The sequence below is a fragment of the Phascolarctos cinereus genome, unplaced genomic scaffold (genome assembly GCF_003287225.1).
Source record: "Phascolarctos cinereus isolate Bilbo 61053 unplaced genomic scaffold, phaCin_HiC Scaffold_7;HRSCAF=346, whole genome shotgun sequence".
In the NCBI taxonomy this organism is placed as follows: Eukaryota; Metazoa; Chordata; class Mammalia; order Diprotodontia; family Phascolarctidae; genus Phascolarctos; species Phascolarctos cinereus.
This window is the reverse complement of record NW_027556180.1, coordinates 171954879-171982824: the sequence shown is the minus strand read 5'-3', so window position 1 is coordinate 171982824 and position 27946 is coordinate 171954879. Positions and strand designations below refer to the sequence as shown.

The 27946-nt window shown below is 39.4% G+C and overlaps 1 protein-coding gene across 2 annotated transcripts in view; it reads left to right on the top strand.

Annotated features, from left to right (window-relative positions):
- The first annotated feature begins 5879 nt into the window (after positions 1–5879).
- Positions 5880–27946, top strand: part of RASA3 (RAS p21 protein activator 3) — a 289853-nt gene continuing 267786 nt past the window's right edge. For both annotated transcript variants that reach the window (XM_020965141.2, XM_020965140.2), the window contains exon 1: positions 5880–6189. In XM_020965141.2, the coding sequence (XP_020820800.1) occupies positions 6135–6189 (55 nt within the window). In that variant the 5' untranslated portion in view covers positions 5880–6134. The remainder of the gene's footprint in view (positions 6190–27946) is intronic.

Genomic DNA, 27946 nt, shown 5'->3' with positions numbered 1-27946 from the left:
TCTCTTGGGAATGCACTGGGACCTTTTACTCAGAGGGAATTAATTTATTTTTCCTTTGTCTTGCAATATTTATAGATATCTGGAGTCTTTTATCTGATACAGAGGACATATGCCCTTCTGTTAACAATATCTTTCCTGTTGGTTTCCTGCTTGTACTCAAGGCTTTTAATTGAGTTTTCTATCTCATTAAAGTTTGGCAATTTTAATCTTTTGATTGAGCTATCTCTGGGGGCAGTACTTCAAAGCATCTCAGCCTCTTCTAGTCCTGGGCAATTCATGTTTCATCAGTCTTAGTCTCTGTTCCAAGTGACTTCTGAGGTGGAGGAGTGGGGGGTAGAACTGGCCCTAGGTGGATACTGGGTTCTTTTCTTTGAGACTTAGTGAAGTGCCACACAGTTACACATGTTTCCTGTGCTAGTTCCCTTTGCTCTTCAGTTCTCTGGACCAGCTGTGCTGCAGCATAGTGCTGCATGCTGCTATCCCAGCCAGAGCAAGCTTCTGCATTTTGGTTTTCCTCAGCATGGGCTAGGTGATGGGGAGGGTAGAGTTGAGTTCTGTTGCAAGCTCTTGCTGTGGTAGGTGGTGGGGAAAAGGTGTGATGAGTGAGCAGCTTAGGGGTTAGGGATTAGCTCATTGCTATTAGCTCATCAGGTTTTTACATCATTAGAGTTCTTCATGTTTTAGACTGGAGACAGATGAAATTGCTTTATTATCTCTTGTGCATAATTCCTGTTTTGGAGAGGTTTAAGAGAACCTGAGGATCAGAGAAAATGCCTAGTTATCTAGCTCTTTGGTCATGTGACAAGCAGGCACTTTAAAATGTTTACTTGTTGCTTGTTTAAGGAAAGAAGCTCAGTGTATGGAAATGTATTCGCATCTAAAGTTTACAGGGGACTATGTATGCATGGATTGAAAATGAAGATTGTAAAGAAATGCTGAATTATTTTTTATTTGACTGCTAGGCAAAGGATAGGTAGGGGCTGAGGAAGGACTGAGATGGGGTTGGAATAAAGAGGATAGTAATGAATAGAGAAAAAAGACAATGAGTCAAAGATGTTTCCAGCTGTGAAAACTTACTCTACTTCCTCAGTCTTAAGCACACTCAGCAGCTGTCCCATATTGTTGATGAAGTAGAATTAGGTGATTCTCTTTGTGTAACTGATCTAGTGGTATCAAAAATAGGCAAGGCCAGGAGTATCAACCACATTTTTGATATTAGGCTACTTTGACTTCTTCCTTGCCACTCTGATTGGCCAGATCCTCCACATCCATGCTTGCTTTGGGTATAACCAATAATTACGTAATATTCTTTCCTTTCTCCATCTGTGTCCTCCTATTTAAAAATAATTAAGAACTGTCTTAGGGAGAGAGAAGATTAGGAAAGATTAGAAAAATTGATTTGCTACTGCAACTTAAATTTCCACAGAAGATACAGTCTGTGCCTTTCTTAGTCACCATTTCCAAGCTATGCTGCTGGTACTCTGACCATCTTCCTTAATCTTATCATATTGGAACCTTGAACTCTTCCCCTGAAAGAGTCTGGGTTCATATGGGTTTATCTTGTATGCAACCAGGCTTTCAAGTCATTTCCTGACCATCATTTCCAAATCATGCCACCCTAAATCTACTCTCCCTTTTTAATTCCCTTTATGTTGTCTTCCTCTTGCTAGAAAGTAATCTCATTGAGGGCAGACTACCTTGTTTGCATGCATTTGTTTCCCTGATGCTATCATAATGCTTGGCCCATTGCAAGTGCTTATCTACCTACCTATTTACCTATCTATCTTTCTACCTAGCTATCTATCTTTCTACCTAGCTATCTATCTATTTACCTCTCTCTCTCTCTCTCTCTCTCTCTCTCTCTCTCTCTCTCTCTCTCTCTCTCTCTCTCTCGATTGATATCCTCTATCTCTATTGATATCTATCATCTATCTACCTATTTCTCTACTGATTTATATCTATCTCTATCTTCATTGATATCTATCATACCTAAGTATCTATCTTATGTATTTGCAGGCATTCTAAACTGCTATGAACTTTTAAAAAACATCTTGATAAATGAATTTCAATACAATTGGTGTCTCTTATACATTTAAAAACATTATTCTGAGCAGGGGTTCACCAGATTGCCACAGAGGTCCATGACACAAAAAAGCAGTCCTGATCTAAGGGCAAGTGTGTTGTAGTATCTAGAGCACTGGTTGAGAAGTCAGATGATCAGGTTTTGGGTCTCAACTCTGACATTTACTGGCTTTGTGAGCTCTCTCACTTATTGCTGATGCCTTGTTTTCTCATCTGTAAAATGGATGCAATAATTCTTCACTGCTTGCCTCATAAGATTGCTGAAGGGGAAGGCAAGAATTATATGAAATATGAGTTTTTGCTAACATTAATTTTCTTGTACTGTATTTTGAGAATTACCATAATATTGATATGTAATCAGCAAAGAATTGAACTTTGACTCAAGTAATAGCATCTGGGTGGTTTTACTTCTGATAATTATGTTTATCCCCCAACAAGGATTTGAGATTTCTACAGAAAACTTAATGAATATTTTGAGGTGGATTGATTGAGTTATTGACTGAGTTATAGATGAAACAGGGGACTGGGTCATTGGGCCAATATCAGGCTGAAATGTTACTACTACATGATTAAAAGGGAAGCTGCTGCCTTTAGTATCATCTCCACTTCCAGCTCTGTGAGCCTCTCATGAATGCAGTCGAGTTCATAGGATCATGGATGTAGAGGTGGAAAGAATCTTAAGAGGAGTTCCCTAGTCCAGTTCCCCCATTATACAGATGAAGAAACTGAGGTCCAAAAGAGTGAAATGACTTGTCTCTCAGGTCACATTGGCTAGAGGCCAATTCAAAGCCAGTAGTGCTCTTTCCACTGCATCATGTTTCACGGGGAAAAAAAAAGACTTTGTCTTTTTCCTCTACAGGCTCAGGTTGCCCTATGGGATACAGAATGGGCACAGACTGAAAGCAAGACTTTGGGGGACCAAGGCTGCTCTATCAGCAATTCTTAGGTGTATATATTTTACAAACACTACATGGTCTATGTCTTTAAGGGAAAAAAAATCGTATGTATGTCTTATCTCTTGCTCTCTGTGGTTGGATACACAGATGAATTTAGAACTTTTTTGAATCATCTTTTGGGCAGATTTCTCATCTCACAGATGTGTTTTTAAACCTTCAGAACAGCGTTTTTATGGCTTAATGTTTGAAAGTCTCAGAGAAAGAAATGTAGAATGATGGAAAAAGAGCAAGGCAACCACAAAAAGAAATAAAGGTCAGGGATAATGAAAGCTTGTAGAAATAATAGTAGTAGGAAGATCAGGAGAGTAAGAGAAAATTAATAGGAAAGAAAATGTTGGAGGATGAGAGGAAGTGGAGGTAAAACTGGGGTCAGGATGTGGGGGAAGGAGTACAAGCAGTGTTTAGGATGCCTGTTTGGAGTTCTCTAAGTTCCAGACAGAGAATGAATCATCTCTTAGATCACAGAATTTTAGAGCCGGAACGGACTTCACTGACCATCTAATCCAATCACTTCATTCTAAGGAAACAAATCATAACCCAGAGAAGTTAGCTGGCTTGCCCAATGTCACACAGCTAGTTGGTGACAGAACTGGTACTAGACTCAGGTCTATTTCCATTAGAGCACATTTCTTTGTTGAGAAGTATTCTATGTAAAAAGAAACCCACATTATTTGGAGAACAATAGATACTTTTAAGACATATATTTCACTAGCCTTTTTTAAAATCATACCTATGAAAAGGGAGATACTAGGTAACATACTTTCAATTTCACCAGATCAAGAAAATGAGGCACAGAAAAATTGATTTGGCTTAATGATAGAACCAAAATCAAAAGCTAGGTCCTCTCCAATAATCCAAATGACTTCATCAACCGTAGCTGCTATAATCCCACATAAAAACTTCCTGATCAGGCTTCATTCATATGATTTAAACACACACACATGAGTGTAATTTGTAGAGGTTTGCCTGACTGTAGCAGAGATAGGATATTGTTTTCCTAAAGAATTGTGAATTTCTTGCAGTCTCTAGATTACAAAGAAGGCCCTTGGCAATCTCTGTATTGAAGTCCATAATGGGGTCATAGAGGGAGAAAGGTGTTAAAACAAATATAGATCACAGAGACCTATTATTTGGCTGTACTTTGAAATCAGCAAGGCATATCTGTACAGTTAAACTGACAGTAAATTAAAAACATTTAATTAAATAGGCATTTCAATGTCTCATCTCTCAAGAAAGTTATTTCCAGAAAACAAAAAAAATTCACTCAGGTTAAGCCTCCACACCCAGTGAATTTGAAAACGAATTCTCTCTTTTTAATAGACATACAGTATCTTTTTTAAAAAAAACTATAAGCAACTTGTTAAAAAAAACCTAGTGAAAATTAAACTCTTTGATATTCAAGGAATGGGTTTCTAAAATACCTTTGCCACTGAGCAGCAAGGTCCTCTTTCATTTTTAAAAACACTTGTTACCTTGGCCCATCAACTAATAGGTAACCCACCCTTAGTCATCCTAAGGAGTCTAGACAGAAAACAAAAACTACTCCTTTCCTAAGCCTAGTGTCCCACCAGGAAAAGCCTGAGTAAATACACGGACTTTGCCCCGGGCTTTCTAAGTTAACAAACTTAAGTCCTCTTGGACTGACAAAGAGCGATTTCAAAGAAATCTCGCAAGAGGATAATTTATCGACTGGTCTGTAGTCGTGCTTCAGTTGACCTGAGATATTAGGAAAGAGGTGACTAGTGCCCAGACCACGCTGGGAGTCTGACAAAGACATTCTCCAGGGCCTCCTTGCTGGCCCCTCCTCTTGACAGGCAACTCCTCCAGTGTCAAATGGCAAGCATTTATCAATCGCCTACAGTACGCAAGATGCTTTGTCAGATATGTGTGTGTGTGTGTGTGTGTGTGTGTGTGTGTGTGTGTGTGTGTGTGTGTGTGTAGAAAACAAAAATAACCTGCCTTCAAGGAGGTTACTTTATAATGGAGGACACAGTGTGCAAACAGCTAAGCAGATAAAGGCAGAGACAGCTAATGGAGGAGTAGGGGTGTCAGGGTTTATGTATATGGTGGCACCTCAGCTGATTCTTGCAGGATGTTCATCTTTCTCGTTTGCCTGGTCCATGTCACAGCCTAAAAGAGGGAAGATAAATGGGTTACATTGTTGAAGTTTGGAGGGAAGAAGGGCCATCAACTTCTTCACCAGGTGCGAGATAAAAGATAAGTGCGTGAATAGGGAGAATTCGCTAACAGATGAGGCATTACAGTCCTTACAGCTGACAGCCCACTGCAGTAGCTTCTCCTGGAAAGCATTCCGTCCAACCGTTGTCGTTGTTCCCCTGAGAATTTTGCAGCAGAGCAAGGGAGTCAGTTGCTAAGGTCTATCTAGTTTGGCCATACAAAAGCTCACGGATGAGGGAAGGAACAGAAAAGGCCCTTAGCCTTCTGTGCTCCCCCAGGTACTCCACTTAACTGAGCATCCTAAATACTGCTCACACGGCCACAGTTAGCCCTAGGAAGGCATCTACTGGCCGGCAATCCATCCTTGCTACCTCCTGAGGCTGCCTGACTGCCTCCAAGTCCAGGAGGAGCACAAACCCTTCACCCCACCACCCTTGCCTCTCAGGGACCAGGCTCTTGGCTAGCCAGACAATCCCGGGCTCAGTCCTCTCCTAACCCATCTTTCAGTGTCCGTCTCCGCCCCCGGGCCCTTTTGAAGATACTACCAATGGGAAACCACGATTCCGCCAGGGGGCGGAGCAAAACAGTCCCCGCCCCCGGAGCCTCGGCCAATAGGCAGAAAGCGTGGGCTGGCGCTTGGGGGCTGCTGTCGGCTTTCGGAAACAGAATGAAGAGCCCGGGGACGGGGGGCTGCGCAGTGCGCGCCGCGCTCCTGCTGCTAGCTGCTGCTGCTGCTGCTGCTCCTCCTCCACCTCTTCCTAGGTCTCGCTGCTGCTGCTGCTGCTTGTCCCTTGCGGTACAGCCAGGCCAGCCCTGGGCTGCTCTCCCGCGGCGGCAGCGGCGGCTGCATTTCGGTGCGGATTCTGAGACTGCTGGAGCCGTCAGACAAGTGGGCAGACAGGCGAACGGTCAGGCAGCATGGCGGTAGAGGAAGAGGGGCTTCGCGTCTTCCAAAGCGTGAAGATTAAAATAGGTAAGAAAGGTGCAGCTCTCTCCCGCAGCCCCTCGCTGGGCAGTTGACAAAGGGTGGTCTGGGTTCTTCGCAAAGGCTTACGTAGGCTGGGAATCACAGTGTCTCCCCGACACCTCGCAAAGCTGCTGCCCCCCAACCCCCGCGCTCCCTTTTCCCTGGGCTCTTCTCATTTCTCTTGCTCTGCTGCCTTGCAGAGCTTGCGCTCTTGCCGGATGGTAAGGACTGACGGAGGCGAGAATGAGATCCTCTGGAGAGGGAACCAGAAAAGAGACCTTGCCTGAGGAAAAAAAGAAGGCGTCTGTTGCATTTGAGATGCCTCCCGGAGTAACTGCTGTTAGGGCAAGCAGTAGGCAAAGCTGAATCCGTGGTCCCTCTCTTGCTCACTCGGTTTCTTCTCTGGGAGCTAAGCACAGTCCTCTCTGGCCGGGACGGCCCTGGAAAGCGAAAACTCACATCCAGTCGTTTTTGCTTGTGGAGGGGGGTTTCCAGCTTCGTGAACCGGTCAGCCAGTGTCTGGGGAAGCTGAGTTTGCCTTGGCAGGGAGAGATGTGACTTGGTGCAGGGCATGACAGTTTTCATTCCGACTTGTAGCGTGTGTGTGTTGCTTAATATGTTATAATAGCAACGGAACCTTCACATCTGTGTCAACTGCAGCTCCAAGGGACTTCCTTCCCTGGTAATGCTCTTTGGTCTATAAGCTCCATTATATTTATGAGGAGGTCCACTTTTCAGCTTCCAGCACATTACTTTGTGCATAAATGATGGGATTATTTGTCTCTGATTTGGTTGTTTTTCTGTCTTTAAGGATCTCACTACCAAAGGCTAGGTTGATTCCATTAAGGTATATTAGCCAGCCAGCTGGCCAGTGTGTGAGAGAAAATATTAAGGTTTATACTCTAAATCGAAGCAGGCAAAAATGTCAGGGCTGTTTGTTTGCATGGTTTCAGTGAGAGATGTGACAGCCCAGACTAGGACACAAAGCCAGCAGCCTTGCTGTTCAGCTTGCTTTCTGTCACACAGAATAGCTTCAGATTTTCTCAATGGGTCGTTATTTCGAATGTTGCGGCAGACAGGGATTTGGATGCTACTGATTGAACTGCTAATATTAAAGTAGGTTTCAATAGGAGGTGCTAAGATGGTAGGGCTATTGTGTCCTAACCTAGATGAACCCTGTGTGGTGTCTGGAGACTCTTGTTTTTTCTTCCCATCGTCCCTCTGTAAATATTTTACAGAACAAAACTTTGGTACCTCATATTATTGATACAGTCAATTAAGGTAATAAAGACATAATTTCAGGAGGTTAACCAGATGAGGGGATGTTTGGTTTGAGAATTGTCCTTTTGAAAGCTGTGTAAAGCATCAACGTTGCTCAGGATTTTGTCCATCCATTGAGCTGGCTCTCCCAATTAATTCTGTGCCCACTTAAAATTGTTGTTGTAAATACAAGAGGACCCTGTCTCTACTTTATGTATTAGCTGGTGTTTGATATAGTCCGAGGAATTCAAGCTACCCTAATCAGTATGTTGTTTCCTGTCTGTTTTGTTTTGGTTTAAGGACCACCACTTAGACACTATGCTGAAAGTGTTGCAATTAGGTTGTGTCAGTGCCTTGCAAGTGATTGGGAATTCTCTTGCCTGTTTGGTTGATCTCTCTTAATAAACTGAGAAATTTAGTAGCAAAAGATAATATAAAAACCTTTTGTTGTTCACTTTAATATGACTGATCAAGTAAGAAAGCAATGATACTGCAGTACGGTCAGTATTCATTGGATTAGGTAATTCATTTTATAATCTGTCTACCCAGGTTTATTTCCAGAAGGATGTGAATATAATGTAGCAGTAAAAAAAAAAAGCATTTTCCTAATTAAAGGGGGAAAATTACTTGATGTGACTGCAAAGTAATGAGTGAATTTAATTATGATCTATCCAATCAGTTTAAACTAGTTTTTACTCATACCCTTATAGATAGCCTCAATGCAGGCAATTGTTTGTTCAAGGAAGAATTCCAGCAGTGTTTTTAAACAAAAAGAATGCGTTTCCTTGAGCTCATTTTTTCTTTTATACTGTTCTGAATTGACTAAATTCTCATAGCCAATAAAGAAAGCACAACAGTTGAACTGGACATATTCCTGAGTTTACCATCTGCCATTCATAGAAGAGAATCTTGGACACTGATTTGGTAATGAGTAACATAGAGGAACTTGGTTTGGATGGTATGTGGGTTGAAGAAGTTATTTGATTTGGTCCCTTCCTCTTCCTTCCTTCCTCCCTTTTGCTTTCTACTTTAACCAAGCAAGCAAAACACCAGAGTGAGGGTGAGGATTAATCTGATGGTTGGAGCATCTGCTGCCTTTAATCCTTCAGTGGGGATTGAGTATTATTTGAACCTTTTGGGAGTACCCTAATATTCTATGATAATATCACTAGGAAGATGAGTAGCCATCCTAGAAATGTACAAGCTCCAATCATCAACTCCCTAGATATAGCTCTGAGAATAAAACCTGACTTTCCTTTTTTTCCCTTCAAAATAGGCATTTACCTTGATACTGAAACTGCACATAAAGAAGTGTGTGAATGCATTGCCAAGGAAGATGGCATTCTATTCAGGGGCAATTAGTGGCTATGCATAGAAGGCGATTATCACACTGCTTCTGAGCAGAGAAATGCTTGAGGTCATTTGTACTGAATTAGTGTTTGTGGCTGGAAATCCTGGAAGAAGGCATACTCGTGTAATTGTTTGATGTTTAGATTTATTTAAATGTTGGAACATGTCTTTAGGCTTCAGTGCAGTGGCATGGGTGAAAGCCATATTAGTCAAACAGGAGGTAAAGGACTGATCCAATGCCTAGACAGGTGGTGTGCCTAGCTTTTGTTCAATTTCCCTTAATCCTCTTTGTTTATGGCCAGTATTTTTGCCTTGCCCTGCACAACTGTTAGTAGTTTTGAAGACAGGGAACAAGCCAATAAGTGGGCTTGGAGTGAACTACAAAGAAGAGAGAATTTTTAGCAAACATATACCATTTCATTTTTTATTGGGAAGTGGTTCAGACTCATAGATAGCTTAGACTATGACTGGTACTTGGAATTGCAAGCAAGTCCTGTCTTTGTTATTGGCACAGTGTATGTCCTAGGGCAAGTTACTTCATCTGTGAGGTTTTCTTTCTTTAAAAACATTTTTTTTAAACAAAACACAGATAATAATTGTCCTGTCTCTCTAACCAATGGATGGCTTTCAGGTTTTGTGTTTCCTAAGCTCAAAGTTCTCTTTAAAGAAAATATTGTATAATAATGAATAATTCCATTACTAGAGAAAAGGGGGATATTAGAAATGGCTTTTTTTTTTGGTAGTGGCATGTCCTGGGAAGTCTTTATTCTTTAAAGTGCTAAATTTAAAATAGCTGTTGAATTTAGTCTCCATAGATTTGTACAGGCCATGCCCTGTGTTTGGAATGAACTGCCTCCTTGGCTCCTTATCTTCCTTCAAAGTCCAGCTTGAGTGCCACTTCCTAAAGGAAGCCTATCTTGATTCCCCTCCCTCCCCTCAAGGAAATGACTCTGTATTTTGTAGTTGCATTCGATTTTCTATATGCATGTCATTTTCTATCAATAGAATGTAAGCTGTTTGAGAGGGCAGGTAGTATTTTGTTTGTCTTTTTGTTTTCCCAATGTCTGGCACACAGCAGGAGCTTAATAAATACTTGAATCAGTAATAGGAAGATGTTTTCAATAAGAAAATGAATTGGAACATTCGAAGATCTCTTTTTTCTATTTCTTTTATCCTTTCCACTTTTTTTTTCAAGTAACATTTCCTTGAATGTATAGAGGAGAATCTGGGATTTCATTCATTAAACATAATGCAATTTAAGCCTTCTTTGTGTGTGTCAACTTATTATTTTGGTATATTCTTTTTTTAAAATATTCTTCAACAGACTTAAAATCTTGCACATTTTGTATCTTTAGTGAAAAGTATTTTTGCGATGGTATCATATATTAAAAAAAAACCCAACCCTAACAATACTCACAACGTGTCATGTACGACCAAACACTTCCTATAAGATTGCTACTTTGAGGAAGTGTATTCTGACATTTCCATGAGTCAGTGTTTTAGAACCTGAAAGGAAACAACATTAAGATTTGTGGAAGATGATTGGGTGGAAAAATTACAATGGAAAGGCTTTTGCTTGGCAACATAAATTTGATCCTGGCTCTTGTATGCTACTACCTTATTAATATTCTATTTTCATTTCTTTTGCTGAAGGATTTAGTACTTCAAAGTATAGTTTTGTTCTAATAAATATATGATAATTAAAATATTAATATACAGAGATTCATGCTAAAAAAGCAAATGTTATATACTAGGATGTAAAAGTAGCTCTCCTGAGTTGTTAAACTAAATTTTATACTTACATTGTTCTGTTGTGTCTGACACTTTGTGACCCCATGAACCATACTATCTGTGGAGTTTTCTTGGCAAAGATACAGGAGTGTTTTGTCATTTCTTTCTCCAGTGGATCAAGGCAAACAGAGGTTAATTGACTTGCTTAGGGTCACACAGCTAGTAAGGGTCTGAGGTCGCATTTGAACTCAGGTCTTCCTGACTTCAGGCCTAGTGCTGTATCCACTGAGTCACCAAGCTGCTTCCTGGTTCCTACATGTTACATCATCAGAATGGAAGGACAAATCCAATGTGAATCTGTATATAATTCAATGAAATGGTGTAAATAGCACAATCCTACTTGGACCTTGCTAAAGCATGTCCCTAAATTCTATACTGTATTCCTGAAGGTTCCTTAACCTCTTTCACTTCACTTACCCTAGCACTGAACTTTCTGTTCCTAGTATTTTCATTTATTTATTTTTTTTTTGGCTAGGCAGTGGGGTTAAATGACTTGCCCAGGGTCACACAGCTAGTAAGTGTCAAGTGTCTGAAGCTGGATTTGAACTCAGGTTCTTCTGACTCCAGGGCCGGTGCTCTGTCCACTGCATCATCTAGCTCCCCCCCCCCCCCGTTTCTAGAATTTTTGAAGGGGGAAGGAGAGTGAACATCTGATTGATAACTCCTTACACACTTATAGGAACAGCTCTGGGATTTACCTGCTCCTCACCCATATTTACTTTATAGTTACAACCATTCTGACTGTACCCTTAGCCTGGCTCTTGACGTGGTTTTTGCCTTTTTCTGTGTAGGATAGAAGGTAGACTATCACTAAGCATCTCCAAGTTAAGCTATACTTCAAAAAATTACGTCACCCACCCACATATAGTAATGAGAATATTTTTATGTTATTTTAACAGGACACGCAAACTGTTATGCATTTGTGTCATAGTCTTGCTCTAGGGGATATGAATAGGCACTCCCCAAGTTTTGTGTCCCTAAGTTCCCAGTGGATGCTGACTGTGGTATATTGTCTCATTTTCTTCACTCTCTTTTTTGTTCTGATTTTTTTTAACCCATTGCAGCTCAGATAGTCTGCTGTAGCCGATGCATCTGGCTCTTTTTTCCCCTTTTAAACTCTTTTCCTGGTCCTCCTTCAACTCTTCCAGTGACTTAAGGGAGTGTTCTTGCTCTATCCTTTCTCCCTTCATTTCATTGGTAACCCTAAAACGATTCTGACCCCAACCATGGCTAATAAGCATGAGTAGTGTTATATATTTATCAAGATAAAGGAAAGCCAGATGTTGTGAAATACCATTAAACACCATAAAAATGAATGCCCCAAACCTCTGAAAGCTCTTGACAGTATCCACAGATCTCCATCTACCACCTCCTGCATCTGCCTCTAACTAAATCTGCTTTTTCTTAAGCACCAGAATTTAAGATAAATTATATAAAATGCTTTTAAGTTCAGTTTTATGGTTCTTTTCTTCTAGTTCTTACTCTTGTAACAGAGAGAGACATCAAGACATAGAGAACAGAGAAGATGGCCTCAGAGCCAGGACACATACTGGATGTATGATCTTGGGCAAGTCACTTAATCCCCAGCAGCTCTGTATAAGTGGCAAAGCAGGTGCTAAATTTGGATTAGTAAGAGAAATTCGTCTTGGACAGTTCCCTACACTGATGAAATCACAGGTCTGGTTAAGAAAAAAGTTGCAAAGGTATTGTTTTCTGTGTTTTTTAAGAATGCAAATGATCCTACTGGGTAGGAGACTGGATTACTCTATGTAACCAATCACTAAGGTCTTTTGTCTCCAAGTTCTATAATTTTAAATATGAAGTGTTTCAGCTACTTTAATGTTTTAGAAGATATATAATTTCACTGGATCATAGATTTCAAGCTTGAAGGGATCATTTAATTATTCAGTGAAGGTCGTTCAATGCCTTTATTTTACAGATGAGGAAACTGAGGCCCAAAAAGGTTAAAAGACTTACCTAAGTCACACAGTTAGGTTAGTACCTGACAAGATAGGAATTTGAATCAGGTCCCCTTATTGCAAAATAGTGCTCTTTCCAACTGTCCAAGATGTGAGTTTCCCCCATGAAGACCACAGCCGTTTGTCAACTTGGTAGATAGTCAAGTGTTAACTCTGGCCAAAAATGCTTTCCTATGCTGAAAACCTAGGCACTGTGCATAATTTTAAGTGCTACTTCTCTGTGAGATGAAAATATATGCTTTGAAAAGAAAGCGCTAACAATTATTTTGGTCTAAAAGAAATGGATTAAAACTGACACTTCTTTCCATGCAGGGAATATAGGCAGAATCCAAATTATTCAAGAAAACTTTCCTAGGGCTCAGGTGCTGTCTTACTTTGGTCCTTCATCTCCTGAAACCCCCATTCAAATTCAGTTTAATCACAAATGAAATCTGACTAATTCCCAACTTGATGGAGTGAGCAGAACCCCTACACAGTAGACAACTGCTTTGTTAGAACAATGAATAGCAAATTAGAATCTACTCCCCAGAGATGAAACTGTTAAGTAGCAGTCTACACTTTATGAACAGTTCAGGGACTTAGGAAGCCTGGGGGAGGTGAGACCTGCCCGGCCTGGGTCCAGGTCTGATGGTGAGCCAACAAGTAAGGGTGTGTGGCACATACAGGCGTGTAAAGATGGAACACATATTAGTAGTTAAATAGGATTATTGCCTTCAAGGAACTTCAGGCAGTTTTTTAGTGCCCTGGAGTTAAAAATAGTTTAGATGCTGCTTCAATAGAAGGCTGGCAGCTAGATAATTAGCTATTTTTAACCCATGGTTTGGGGAGTGAAGAGAATGTATAGAAATGGGCAAGGCCTAGAAACAGTAGGGGCAGATGTAATAGCCAAGACTTAAGAAGTCCTGACCAAGACTTTTAGAACCAGGCTTGGTATGATGATTCTTTAAATCAGAAGGGGATCATTTAGAGTTGCTTCAACCCAGTTTAGGGTAGCTTTTAGTCGCTTTATTATTTTAACCAGTTTTCAAATTCACTTGGAGGACCATTTTTAATCTTTTCCTCAGGTATCCAAGTGATTTTTCTAGGCTTCGGCTAGTAGGTGTTTCATTTCTCTTTTGTTTTGTTTTTCTTTTTGGTAGACTAGAGAATAGAGAGGACCTTAGGCTTATGAAAAAGATGGCAGCTGGTGCTATAGTAGGTGATGTGAAAGTCATAGGAATTTTCTTAAGATACCAAAGGAGAGCCTTATCAGAAGACAAAGTTTAGAAATGATTTCAGTTGGCAATAATCACTCCAAAGAGAATGAAATGGGAAGAGTTTCATGGAGAATGCTTTGATTGGTTTCTCTGATGCTAACGAGCCATTTCAGTCTGTAAACCCACAAAAGATGAAACTAAGTGAAGTTAATTGCTTCTTCCTGAAGGTATTTAGGGAATCATAAAAGCTGCACAACACATTTTAAACAGGAGAAAAGGACATATTTAGAAGTGAAATTGATGTGTTGGCCTGAAAACAAACAAACACAGGGAATGGTAGGTCCTACAATTCTATTTAGGATTTTAAAGTGTAAGGAATAAATTATCTATATGGCACTTGGAAATCTAGTATTGGAAAGGGCATCCATCTGCATCATTGATTCCAAAGCTAATTTCTCCAAATAATTTTTTGAGGCTTTAAATATAGTGAGGAAATCCCATAAATGCTGGTGTAGGGGCATGGAATATACTTTGGACTTAAAGAGGGATTGTGGAAATGTTGGAGTAAAAAGAAATTAAGTCTTTTTTTCATCCTGAAAAATCATATAATCAGTTTTTTTTTTTGCACAGTGCATCATTCTACAGTTAATATTTCAGAGGGAAAAATATTTACTAGCCTTGACCTCTGCTCGTGGAATTCCTAGTTGTATCACATAGAATGTTAAAGTTTTGTAGAAGAAAGTTTGGGAAATGTCTCACTGTTTCTGGGCTCAAACTATACCATGGACTGAAAAATCGAGGCATTCTGCCACCATATGCTTTGCCTTCCACAGCCTTGGTAGTATGGCCTTCAATGGCTCAGGGAATGAGAATCCAGGAGCTGTGAAAGGAAGAAGCAAGATAATGGAGGAAGGAAGAAAAGACTGAGGCAGATCTTAATGTTTACCATTTTTTAAGAAGTAAGGATGGTTTGGCCTGTCCTCATACCCTAGAAAATTTGACCCATTAAGTGTTGGAACTCCATGGGGCTGCACTGTGCTAATTGGTAAGCTCTCTCTAACTTGCCTTGCTTCACTTTCCATCTTGGCCATCCTCTGCTGCCTTCGCTGGTAGCCTCCCTCCTCCTTTCCTGCTGTAGAACTATAGTGAATTCAATGCTATCATTGCAACTAGAAGTGGCATACAAGACTATATCCCTGTGGCTCCTTTCATCATCCCTGCGACTTTCCAAGCCAGAATAAAACTCCCTGGCCACCACTCTCCTTATGTGTACTGTCTTTCTCTTTTATAATGTGAACTCCTTAAAGACAGGAACTGTCTCCATTTTGTATTTGTATCCCCAGCACTTGGAACAGTGGCACATTTTAAGTATTTAAAGAATGACTTTCATTCATTTGTTTTACCAATACCCGAATTTTACAAATGGAAAAACTAAGGCCTAACAAAGTTAAATGACCCGACACAATAGCTTTTTAGTGTCAGAATAACCTCTTGCTTGAACTGTAATCATAACCTGCTTTCAATCTTCTTCTTTCCCAATTCATCCTCCACAGAGTTGCAAAAAAGAAGTCTGCTTAAATAAGTCTGAACAAATCATTCTCCTGCTCCAGAAGTGATTTCTGCTTGCCTCTACCATAAAAAATAAAACAAAACAAGACAAGACAAAACTCCTCAGCTTAGCATTTAATGTCTCTCACAACTTGACTCCAGTTGACCATTCCAAACTTGTTTTGTTTGCTATTACCCGCTTTCATATTCTCTACATCCCAGCAATATTGGCCAATTTCCATCTCTATGTCTTTTCAGGGCTGCTCCATATTCCTGGAATGTCTTATCTTATGCCTCTTAGAATTCTTGGCTTCTTCCAAGGATTATTGCAGGTGCCACATTGTTGGGGGAAGGTGTTCCTGCTCCTGTTGTGTTGTTAGTACTTTCTTCCTTCTCATATCTTGTCAATTTATCTATGTAAATATTGTATTCCTCCTCCTTGACATCCCCTTTAGGATACAACCTCTTTGAAGGCAGGGACTTTTTTCCTTTTTTTTTTTTCTTTCTGTGTACTTAAAGGCTTAACCACAGTGCCTTGTACATAGTAGACTCTTAATAAATTGTTGAATTGAATTGAATTAGTGCATGATGGTCTGTAATGGGCAAGGGAGAAGGGATCAAAGATGGCACTGAAGTTTTGAACTTGAGTGACCATGTTGAGAGCCTTGAACACCTGGCAGAGAAGCCATTGCCTAAGTCTCTGCTTTCTAATGTACTGAGGGCAGAGACCCAGTGAGAGCACTGGCCCAAACAGAAAGGGAGCTAATAAATTCATCAGCAGAGGATAAGTCTGCACATGTTTAACCTATATCGAATTGCTTGCCTTCTCAATGAGAGAGGAGAGGAGGGAGGGGGGGAGAGAATTTGGAATTCAGAAAAAAAAAAACAAATAACAAACGGTGGAGGCAGGTAAATGGTGCAATGGATAAAGCACTGGCCCTGGAGTCAGGAGGACTTGAGTTCAAATCAGGCCTCAGACACTCACGAGTTGTGTGACTCAAGGCAAGTCATTTAATCCTGATTGCGTCCAGAAAAAAACAAAACCAAAAACAAACAAAAAACCCCCTCCAACAAATATTAAAAATTGCTTTTACATATAATTGAGGGAGGGAAAAGAATAGTCAGCTGACTCAGTTAGAAGGTGAATAAATTCAAAGCTTAGGATATATACAAATAATATCAATCATTGAATATGTGCTATACAAATGTGAATCGTCTTCCCTTTTCCCATCCCCACATCAGTATAAAAACCATTCCAGGACTGTGACTATGGGACTGGAATCTGAGGAAGTGAATTCTCTCCCTAGCAAAGGTTATTAGGTCAGATGAAAGGCCCACTCCAGGGCATTGGGATGTCTGGGAAGCATTTTATTTGAGTGTGTATTTTGTGCTTACTGGAAGTGATAGATCAACAAGATGACCGTGGGATAAAAAAAAAATAACGAAAATAGCGATTTTTTTGTGCATTGAGAGGGTCACAAAACACTGGACTTGTTAATGCCTGCATGCAGGCACATTTAGTGTCTACAGTGTAGTATGACTAGTTTTCTTGAAATTCTGTGTTACTCATTACAATTACAGTTTTCAAGAGAGCATGAACCTTGAATATGAGATAATCACTTATCAGAATTAAAGTTCAATTTAATTGCTTTTGAGGAAAGTGAGCACCCTTGCTTGAGTAAGAACACGGATACTTATTATATGTACTCAGTGTAGCACATTTAATTGAAGTATTCCAGGCATTTTACCGGGAAGCATCATAAGCTCATAGAGGGCTGCTGAAAGAGACATCAAAAGATTTGCTCAGGGTCCTACCATGAATCAGTAACTTTACCCAGAATAGAAACCAGGATTCATAACTTCTAATTGACTATTGAAATTACTCAATGAAAGAGTGATTTGGCTTATTTTTTCATCTTTGTATTCTGTACACTAAGCTTTTAATTTTACCTTAAGTTGTTCTTCAGGTTTAAATAATTTGCTTCTGGTTGCCTGTTGTGATAAATCCCCTCCCTGACTCCAAGCAAAATGTGGCATGCAATGTCACTGCCCTAGAATTTTAGTGACTCAAACTCTCATCCTGAAATACAGAAGAAAAGGCTGCTTTGAAAAACCGATAGGCCTCTAAAGAATTTGTGGTTCATATCGTAGTTAGAGAGCCTGTATATCAGCATTTAAATAACACTATTGCCCTTATTTTTATTTACTAGTTAGAGATGTAAATTGTACCTGTTATTTCTTGGGCTAGGGCCAAGAACAGCACCAAGTACTCATAGCTTTCTTTGAAAAATTTCCCCTTTTTTTCCTTTCCCCCCATCTGACACTGCTTTGACCATATTGGGATAGTAGTACAGAATCCTAGAGAATGTAGTATGGCGTGGAGACGTGGTGCACTCGGTTGGGTCATTGCTGCAAGGATTCTGTTTAGAACATTTCAGTGTACTTGGCCAATTCTTCTACTGGAATTTGCAACGACAAAGTCAGGGGATTGTGTTCATTATGAAATAACAATAACAATAATGTGCATTGATATAGTACTTTAGTGGGGCAGTTTGGTGTTACAGTAGATAGAGTACTAGGCCTAAAGTCAGAAAGATTCATCTTTCATAAGTTCAAATCTGGCACTTACTAACTGTGTGACCTTGGGCAAGTCCCTTAACCCTGTTTGTTTGTTTCAGTTGCCTCATCTGTAAAATGAGCTGGAGAAGGAAACGGCAAACCTCTCCAGTATCTTTGCCAAGAAAACCCAATTGGGGTCACAAAGAGTCAAACATGACTGAAAGCAACTGAGCAACAGTATAGTACTTTATAGTCACAAAGAGCTTTCCACACATTATCTTGTTTAATCTTCACCTGTAGGTAATGAAATAATTATTACCTCTATTTTGCAAAAGAAGAAACTAAGGGTCATGGAAACTAAATGACTTATCCTAAGGCCACATAGCTAGTAAGTGGTGGAGTTTGAACTTTAATCTATGTTATCCAAGTTCCAACACACCTTCTTCAATGCTGTGGTTTTTTGTGATTCTTGTTCTTGTTTTGCATTGAGACTCCTGTTGACCTTTGTGTGATGCTTTGTTCTTCCTTCAGGTGGTTATATTATGGTATAAATTAGATTTGATCCCTATGAGGCCAGTTAACTGAGAAATCCTTGATTTCCTGACCAACTATCCCCAACATGTGTCTCACTGGCTACTTACCATTTTGGGGGATGAGGCAATGATTATATATGGCCCAGCCACCATTACTATTAAAAAAACAACACAAAAGGCATATCCTTTTAATTATGGGTCAATAGGTAAATCTCTGCATGTTGATGAGAATGGAGCGGTGTGGCTTGCGTGGTTTTAATTTTTGCTAGTAGTGTGGTTCTCCTTTTAATACATTAGACTAAAGAGGAATGTCTACCTGAAGACTATTACATCCCACTCCAACAATTCTTAAGGGCATCAGCAATCTACCCATTTCACAGGTAAATACATTTGGCCACCAACATTACCATATTGTGAAAATGCATAGTGGGATTTTTCTAAACTGCTTGGGCTTATGCTCATCCATATGTTTAATTGTGTTTATTATGTGTTTTTATCATGTCATTTCTAGTACATAAGAAGTCAGTCTGCCATTTAAAAATGATTTTTTGTTTAAACCATACTTCAGGGTCACACCATGAATCAGTAACTTTACTGAGAATGGAAACCAGGATTTATGACTCCTAATTCACTATTGAAAGTACTCAGTGAAGGGGTGATATAGCTTATTTTCCTCTTTTACTATGTTTACTAAGCTTTTAATTTTTCTTTAATGTTTTCTTCAGACTTAAATAATTTGCCCCTTAGCCACTAGTTTCTCTCTTTCTCCTTTATGCCCTATTGGCAGGTCTCCCTGGAGGCCTGAATGAAATTGGGGTCCATCAAGGGTACCTGGAGGGTCCTAGCTGGAAGTGGTACCCAGTGAAACACCATCTCCCCTTCACGCTAAAAAAAAAATACTCATCCTTCCTTTAACAGCCTTCATGTGATCGGTGAAGGTGGGGGTGGGGTCACTGCTCATGATAGTTCTGAATACATAAATCCCCACTTTCTCGGTTCATGGGAACCTATTTCAGGAAGGAGATTCATATTCTCCGGCCTTCACCATTTGACTTTCTTTTGTGTTCCAGTGTCATAGAATGTGAAGAGGCATTTTGTGTTCAGCACAATGCCCATATTCATATAAAACAGAGGAAACCCCTCATGATGCAAGGGTTGGGGGAGGGAAGGATAAGACCCTTCCCCCCCTTCTGGCCTCTAACTCTTTCATATTGGACTTTTTCTCTATATGTGTTTGTTTTTAGGAACATGATCTGACTTGAAGCCTATCTGTATAATGAGCTGTGTTCAACTCAGCTCAACAACTGGTTATTGGATCAAGGGCGTGCTGTATTTCTGTTGTTTCTCAGTCTCCTACTGCATGATAATAGGTCTTAGGTGTCCAGGCATACCCTATTGCTTCAATAAAGTTTTGGTGGGTTTTTTTGTATTATGTTTTAAAGTATAGTTAATTTTCAGAATTAGGTTCAGATGACTTTTTTAGCTTAGTGCATAAAAATAGTGTTCTTTATGACTAAGTATTTAATAAATGATTACGTTAAAAAAAAAAAGTACAATTCCCTAGATGTATTGTCTCATGAAATGTCCTGCACCCAACTATGTAATAGGTATATTTGTTTCTGGCACAGGCTTGAGTTTAGCCTAATTGTGAACGAAGTCAGTTACTTGAACATTCATGCCATATGTTAGTACAGATCATTTATTGATGATAATAATCATTCAAAGTTTCTATAGGCCTTCATGGTTTACAAAGCATTTCTTCATGACAACCCTGTGAGGCTGCTAGTTCAGTGACTGCAAAAACTTAGGTTCTCAACAAATTGACATTTTTATATACCCTTATTTGTATATTTGTTGTATGTATGTCCTAATAGAATATAAGCTTTTTGAAGGAAGAGATTGTTTTATTTTTGCCTTTGTCTCCCCAGCACTATGTGTAGTACAGAGCCTGGCACATAAATAGGAGCTTAATAAATGCTTGTTGATCGATCCCTATTGAAGAAGCAGAGGTTTGAAGAGGTGGTAACTAGTCCATAGTTGCCTTCAGAATACTGTAAGTGGCAACCACAACTTGGGTCCACTTTTGAATCCTCAATCCAAGGAAGTACTTGATATGAAAAACAATAAAAAAAGAAAAAGAATTTAAAGAAGTTAACTCCCCAGTATTATTATAGCATGATCCTAAATATCTGTAAGATAAAAATTTCAATTCTGCTAATATTTATTGAGCATCTTGTCTGTATTAGGCACTATGCAAAATATCTTGTTCTTGGTTTCATCAAAACTTATAATCTTGTTTCTGAGACAATTTAGCTATGAAACTGCTAAATGAATAGAGGAAGATAAAATAAGTTGTTGTAAACATCAGGGCTATAAAAATTCCTAGAATCATAGACAGAGCTAGAAGGGAGCCCAGAAGGCATTTAGTCTAACCCTCTTATTTTACGGATAAAGAAACTGAGGCTCAGAGAAGTTTATTGATGTGTGCAAGATAATACAACTTCAGAAACGGGGTTTGAATCCCAGGTCAGTGACTCTAGAGACCATGTTCTTTCCATTGCATTGTAGGGAGAGAACCCTGGCAGGAGGAAACAAGGAAGGGTTCCTGGAGGAGGTGGAAACTCAGCTGGGTTTGGAGGGTTTTTCTTGCTCCTCCACCCTGATACTCCTTCATCTCAGCATCACTTCTGAAATGCTGGCTCACTAACAATTCCTAAGGAGATTAATAAAAATAATCACAACTTATCTGTATATAACATCTGGAAGCTTGTAAAATACTTTCCTTACAACAATCCTGTGAGGTAGGGAATAAGGATAGTATACCCATTTTAGAGGTGAGGAGACTAAGGCTTTGTCTTGTCCATAGTCATACCTGGTAAATATCTGAAGTAGTTTTGAGTCCATGCTTCTTGACTCTAAATCCAATACTCTTTCTATTATGTTTATTTCTCACATTTTCTCTTACTTTAGTTTTCAGATCACCTTCCATACCCGGCTAGTCATCAATCTTTTCAATTTAGTGTTTATGGGACTGTTAGACTGGTAATGGTGAAGGTAGTACAAAGATAGGACATGAACCTTCCTCTCAAGATGCTTATAATCTAATTGTAGGGAAAAGACATGTACAAACTAACTCTGATAGGAAAGAGTGTGTTGACTGTAGAGGAGAGGTATAGACCAAGTATAATAAGGGATCTATGGAGTGATGGATCATCTTCAACCTTGGGCATGGGTTGGGGTATTTGAAAGAAGGTATCATGGCGAAAGTAGCCCCTGAGTTAGGCCTTAAAGAAAGCAGGAGCTTCAATTGATGAAGAAAGGGAGTCTAAGAGTGGAGTCTAAGAAGGGAGAATGTTGTGAGCAGAGGGATAGGACAAGAATGAGGGGATGGAAAGGAGCCCATTTTAGTTAGTATATGTGAATGGGGAGTGGTATGGAGTAAATCAACAATTCTAGGATGGAGTCAAATTGAAGAAGGGCTTTTCTTCCTACTGTGTTTCCCATCACCATTGAAAGGCCCTCAGAGGCATCTACTGATGAAGAAACTGAGGTCCAGGGATATTGAAAGATTTACATAAGGTCACATCCACAGGAAACATCAGAGGTAGGTGTTGAGCCCAAGTCTTCTGATTCTAGTTAACTGTACCCTAGCCAACACTTAAAACAGGTACCAATGATACTTATATGGAGGTTCCTGTGGGATCTGAACTGGCCCTAGAAAATTCATAGTTTTTAGGATCATAAGTTTTAGAGCTTAGGGACCTTAGTGGTGCTTAGGAGCCCAGGATTTAGAACTGAGAGAGCTTGTAGGTAGACCAGTCCTTTTATTTTACAGATATGCAACTGAGGCCCAGAGACATTAAGTGATTTGCTGAAGAACACAATGGCAGAATCAGAGCATCCTTTCAGTTCTAACCCTTTCAAAATAAACAAGAATCAATTTGGATCATCGATTAAGGTGTCTTTAAATTTGAGACAAATTAGAGAGGTTGAGCTCTCGGGGAAGTTGTGGTGACTGGTCCAAATGGCCTGATTTTCCAGGGTTCTGTGGCACTCTGAATGATCTTGAGCAGTTGTAGATCCCTCAGGGCCATTTAAAAGCAGCCTTTGGGGGAAAACTTGCTTGCCCAGTATGAATTCTTGAACTGTATCTGGCAGAAATGGTGCAGCCTCAGGAATGCAATGAGCTGAATGGCGTCAGACTCTGGGTTAGTCAACAGGCCAGGTACGTCCGTTGCTAGAGCAGATTTCCGATCAAGGTAGCAATATCTGACAGACTTCTAGTGCTGAGTAATTTAGCTTTCTCTGCCAAATCCTCTTGGCTCATCTGTATCAGGAGCTTCTGTGTTTTAGTTAACTCTTCCTTCCCTGTATTGTATTTCTTAGGTGATGTGAACTTAGTAGCCATGTTATCCCCAGGAAGGATTGGGAAGGTGGGGGAAGGGAAAGAGGCAGAGAGGGAGAAGGAGAGAGAGAGAGAGAGAGCGCGAGTGAGCGCTGGTTATTTTATTTTTCAGGACCTAGGGATGGAACCTAAAACACCATGTACCATAGCCAATTAGAGAACAGACTAGACATCATCTCTGTTGCAGAAGCTGCAGCAATGTATTGCATGCCAAAGGGAGAGGCAGCAAACATGACAGCTGCACCATCTCCAAACATAGGATTCAGAGAGAAATATCAGGAAGGTATTTGGCTGATCAACTCTGCCAGCTCTGGAGCTCTGTGACATTACAATGCAGAGCCCAGTGCATCCTTGTGTTAGAGATTCTGTCCCATTCCAGCACCTGATTTGAAAAGAGGAATGGTACTGATTTATTGATCAACAAACATTTATTACACACCTATTATGTGTCTAAGATTAAGAGTAAAGAAAACGAACTCTTCCATCATGTTTCCTCTCTTTCAATCAACCAATAAATCTGGAGTATCTACTATGTGGAGGCATTGTGCTAGGTAATATGGAGGATACGAAGAAGACTAATGTGTCATCCCTGCCTTCACGAAATTTATAATTTGATTGGGAAGATAAGATACATACCCAGGGATGTCCTGGTAAATGTTTAATAACCAGCTCTCTGGAAAATGAAAATGGACACACTTTTAAATTTAATCTGCATGGTTAACATTTTCTCTATCACTTTCATAAATGTAGATAATCAGCAGAACAACAACCTGAGTTCAAATCTGGCCTCAGACACATATAACACTCACTTAGCTGTGTGACTCTGGGCAAGTCACTTAACTCCAGTTGCCTCACCAAAAAAAAAAAATCAAACTCTGATGTGTGGCATTTGCCATTTTCCAAAGTAGAGCTACAAACACTGAAAATTTAACGATCATCTCAGGTGTGAGCATACTCCTGTACATACCTCACCCTACTAAACACACTTAAAAATAACTGGCAGCAACAAATTCTGTTGTTTCAGTTGTGTCCAATTCTTTTGACCCCATTTGGGGTTTTCTTGGCAAAGATATTAGAATAGTTTGTCATTTTTTTCTCCAACCCATTTTACAGATGAGGAAATGGAGGCAAACAGGGTTAAGTGATTTGCCCAGGGTCATACAGCTACTAAGTGTCTGAGGCTGGGTTTGAATTCAGGTCTTCTTGACTCCAGGGGTGGTGCTCTATCTGCCAGTTAGTACCAAGTAAATTATATGTGTGGACCTTTTACAATAGGAGTTTAGAAAGGGAGTGGTTGTTTCCAATGGCCAAAGAATACTTCGTGGAAGAGGCACGAGCATCAAATGAGATGCTGTATATAAAGCACTTTGCAATTCTTAAAAAGAGCTATAGAAATGCTATTATTTTATTTCATTTCTGTATTTATCTCTCTGTTGATTGATTGATTTGAGATGGGTCTTAGAGAATGACTGTTAATTGGGACAGTAAGAGAATCCATCCAGAGTAGTAAATGTCCACTTGCTTACACCTACTTTTCTTCCCTAAAAGCTGACCAAAGTAGTGATAATGGACATCAAAGACATTCTTCTTGGGGATAGCCTCATGACATTCAGGAGGGATAGACAATCCAATCCAATAAGCATTCACTGAATACCTACTTTATGCAGGGCACTCTGTTAGGTCCTGGGGATATGGAGACAAAACCAAAAGCAGCCACTACCTTCACAGAGCTTACTATTAGCTAGGTTGTCTCAAGCTCGTTTCAGATTGGAGTTTTTTTTTTTTAGGCAATTGGGATTAAGTGACTTGCCCAGGGTCACACAGCTAATAAGTGTCAAGTGTTTGGTGTGACGCAAGATTTGAACTCAAGTCCTCCTGACTTCAGAGCTGGTGCTCTATCTACTGTGCCACTTAGCTGCCCCTTGATTTTGTTTTTTAAATAGCATTTATCCATAGCATTTGTATATTATTTATCTAGTATAAATATACTAGATTCTCTTCATTTGTTGCTTTTCAGAGACTCGTTTATATGATTAGACATTTGCCTGTAGTGCTGCATGATATACTGTGGGGTAGGGAGGGCTTGGGGAGACTGTGAGCATCCTAGTTGCTTCCACTATCATTTTTCATATTTTGCTCTAATAGAATACACAGACTAGAGTTGAGTACAGAAAGAAGATTACTTCAGTGTTTCAGTTATATTCTTACTGTATTCTTTACTCCTATTACTTATACCCTGGTACTTTCTTTCTAATTGAATTAGGAGATGAATGCCCATGGTCATTAGTTTTGTGACCATGGACAAGTCCTTTGCTCTCTCTGAAGTTGTTTGCTCATCTGAAAAATGGGGACAAAATGCCTTGCCCACTTCATAGAATTATGCGTTTGGAAGCTTATCATTTGATCAAATGTGACAATTTGTATAAAAATGTTATAACACTATGAAGTATAATAATAGTAACTAATGTAATTATTATAGTATAGAGACACATTTGGCTTTTTCACACACAACAATCTTGAGGTGTTTTTCCCTGAGTGTATTTTGTTGGTCCTTATTTTGAATTTGTATAGCCAGCACTTCTGTTTCTGACATGCTTTTGTTCTTTCTGAATACTTAATAGATTACTTTCTTACCACTTTCCCAGTAATACCCAAATTTCTTAGAAAAACAAAGAAAAAAGAAAACATTTTAAAAGAAAACATTTCTTTAAATGAGAAAATCCTTGAAAGAAGATCTCAGTTGTTATGGAAAGATAATATTTTGCTTATTAACTCTGGGGCAGGCATTGGATGAATTTGGTTTCTGTGGTAAAAATGTTACGGGAAGTAAGTGAAGTTTATGGTCCCTGTAACTGACCCTTAGCTGAGCAATATTCACCCTGTCTACTAAATTCAAAATATTTTTGGATGTCTTCCTATGTTTTGAAGGGGTGGGGGGAGGAAGATGAAGTTTGGCCAATATACTGCCATGTAGAATCTAGCTATTTCTGAGGTGTTACAGGTTGCTTATCACTTTGACTATTCTTAATGGCAATCATAATATGCACTAACTCCCACTAGAAATCACAGTGGGCTAACCTTTACAAGACTTTAGTTTGATTTCTTGTATTTTCCCAGCTGGTTCCAGGGTACATCTGGAATCTATGAAATTCCTTTCTTTGTTCATCATTTCCTGCTTCATTCTGTGTTGCAGCCCAGTATTTGCAGAGCTGTTTCTCACTGTTTGTTCTTAAGTGCATGTTTATTGCATGTACTGAGTTAAAATAAATGATCTTGCAGTAGAGGAAAGAAAAAAATGTTTTCATTCTGGTTTGCTGACTTTATTGGTATCTTACTTATGTTTGCTTCACGCAGTACTTTTTGGTGTTTTAATTAAGGCTTTTTTTTTCTTTCTCAGACATCTCCAAGACCCTGGAAAAAAAAAGTTCAGCTGAGAGAGCTAGAGATGGGGGTGGGGGGAAGGGAGGAATGGGAAGGAGGAAGAAGCACATTATCTGCTCAACTAAATTAGATGTTTCATTTTTCTCTCTCTCAAAAATCATCATTCATTATAATTCCTACAACTTCTGTTTAATTCTTTTCTTTCTATCTTTTCATGTACACTTGTGCCCACAGGGATACCCAGACAGATACAGAGGCATTCAGTAAGGAATTTGCTATATGGTGCTTTCTTTCTGTCTATAAATGAGCTAGAACAAGTTAGGTGAATCAGTATAAAGATGTAAAACTGCATTCAATTATATTTTTAAAAGCCCAAACAAATCAAGTTAAGAGTTTGAATTATTTAGGAAATATTATGCTTTGCAGATGCTTAGTAGGACTTATACTAAATCTTTCAGTATAGGTTAAATTTCCATTTTTAGCCTGTAAAAATCTTGCTTAGATTGATTTAAAATGTCTTTATTATTACTTGAAAACATATGCTCATCTCTGTATTACTCATGCCAATAGAGAGCTATAGCAGTATAAATTACACAAAATTATTTCATTTTGACTTCGGTTTACTTTACTGTAGCAATCTTACCTTCCTTAATAATGCCTTTCTTAAGCCAATATTAAAACCAGTTGACGTTTTAAATATAATATCTGCATTTGGGGCACCTAGGTGATGCAGTGAATAAAGTACCAGGGCTAGAGTCAGAAAGATTCATCTTCCTGAGTTCAGATCTGGCCTCAGAGACTTATTAACTGTAGTGACCCTGGGTAAGTCACTTCACTTTGTTTGCCTCAGTTTCCTTGTCTGTAAAATGAGGGGATGGCAAACCATTGCATTATCTTTGCCAAGAAAACCCCAAATAGGTTCATGAGGAGTCAGACATGACTGAAATGACTCAACGACAACAACAAATATGTCAGCCTGTCAGTATTGGTAGAAGCAGCAGCTGTGTTGCCATAGAAGAATCACTAGATCTAGGTAGGAGCTCTGAGGTCAAATCCCAGCTGTACCACTTGCTCCCCATGTGACCTTGGACAATTCAGCTAACCTCTCTTTGCCTCAGTGTCCTCATCTGTAAAATGGGCATGATAGTGTGCTTCCTGTGTCACCGGATTGTTTTCAGGTAAATACTCTCAACTTTAAAACATTTATAAAAATGAATTATTATTGAAATCCCCCAGAGCATGTTGTGTATTGAATGGGGCTGAGAGATGGCCAGCTTATAATTAAAAATTCATCTCAGATGTATGGATATTAAGTTGACTAGACACATATCTGAACTTCAACATTTTTCATTTTTGAACTCCTGTTCTTCAGTGCCTAAAAAGCTGCCAAAAGTTTTATACTCCTGGGATTCAAGAATAGTGTTGACCTAAAATTTTTAATGGAATAGCAATATATTCATGACTGCCACGAATTTGATAGTCATAAATCAGTATATCAATGTATCCAGTCCTTACCTCTCTCTTGAACTTTAGTCCTATATCACCAACTCCATGATAGATACTGCATCCCAGATGTCCCATAGGCATCTCAAACTCATGTTAAAAGTGGAACTTACATTTACCGTTTTTTCCCTACCTTTCTAATTTCTGTTAAGGATACCACCATCCTCCCAGTGACCCAGGTTCTTGACTTAGGAGTTATCCTCAATTCTTTACTTTCGGTCACCCACTCTTCCTCCCCCCCACAAGATAACCAATTTA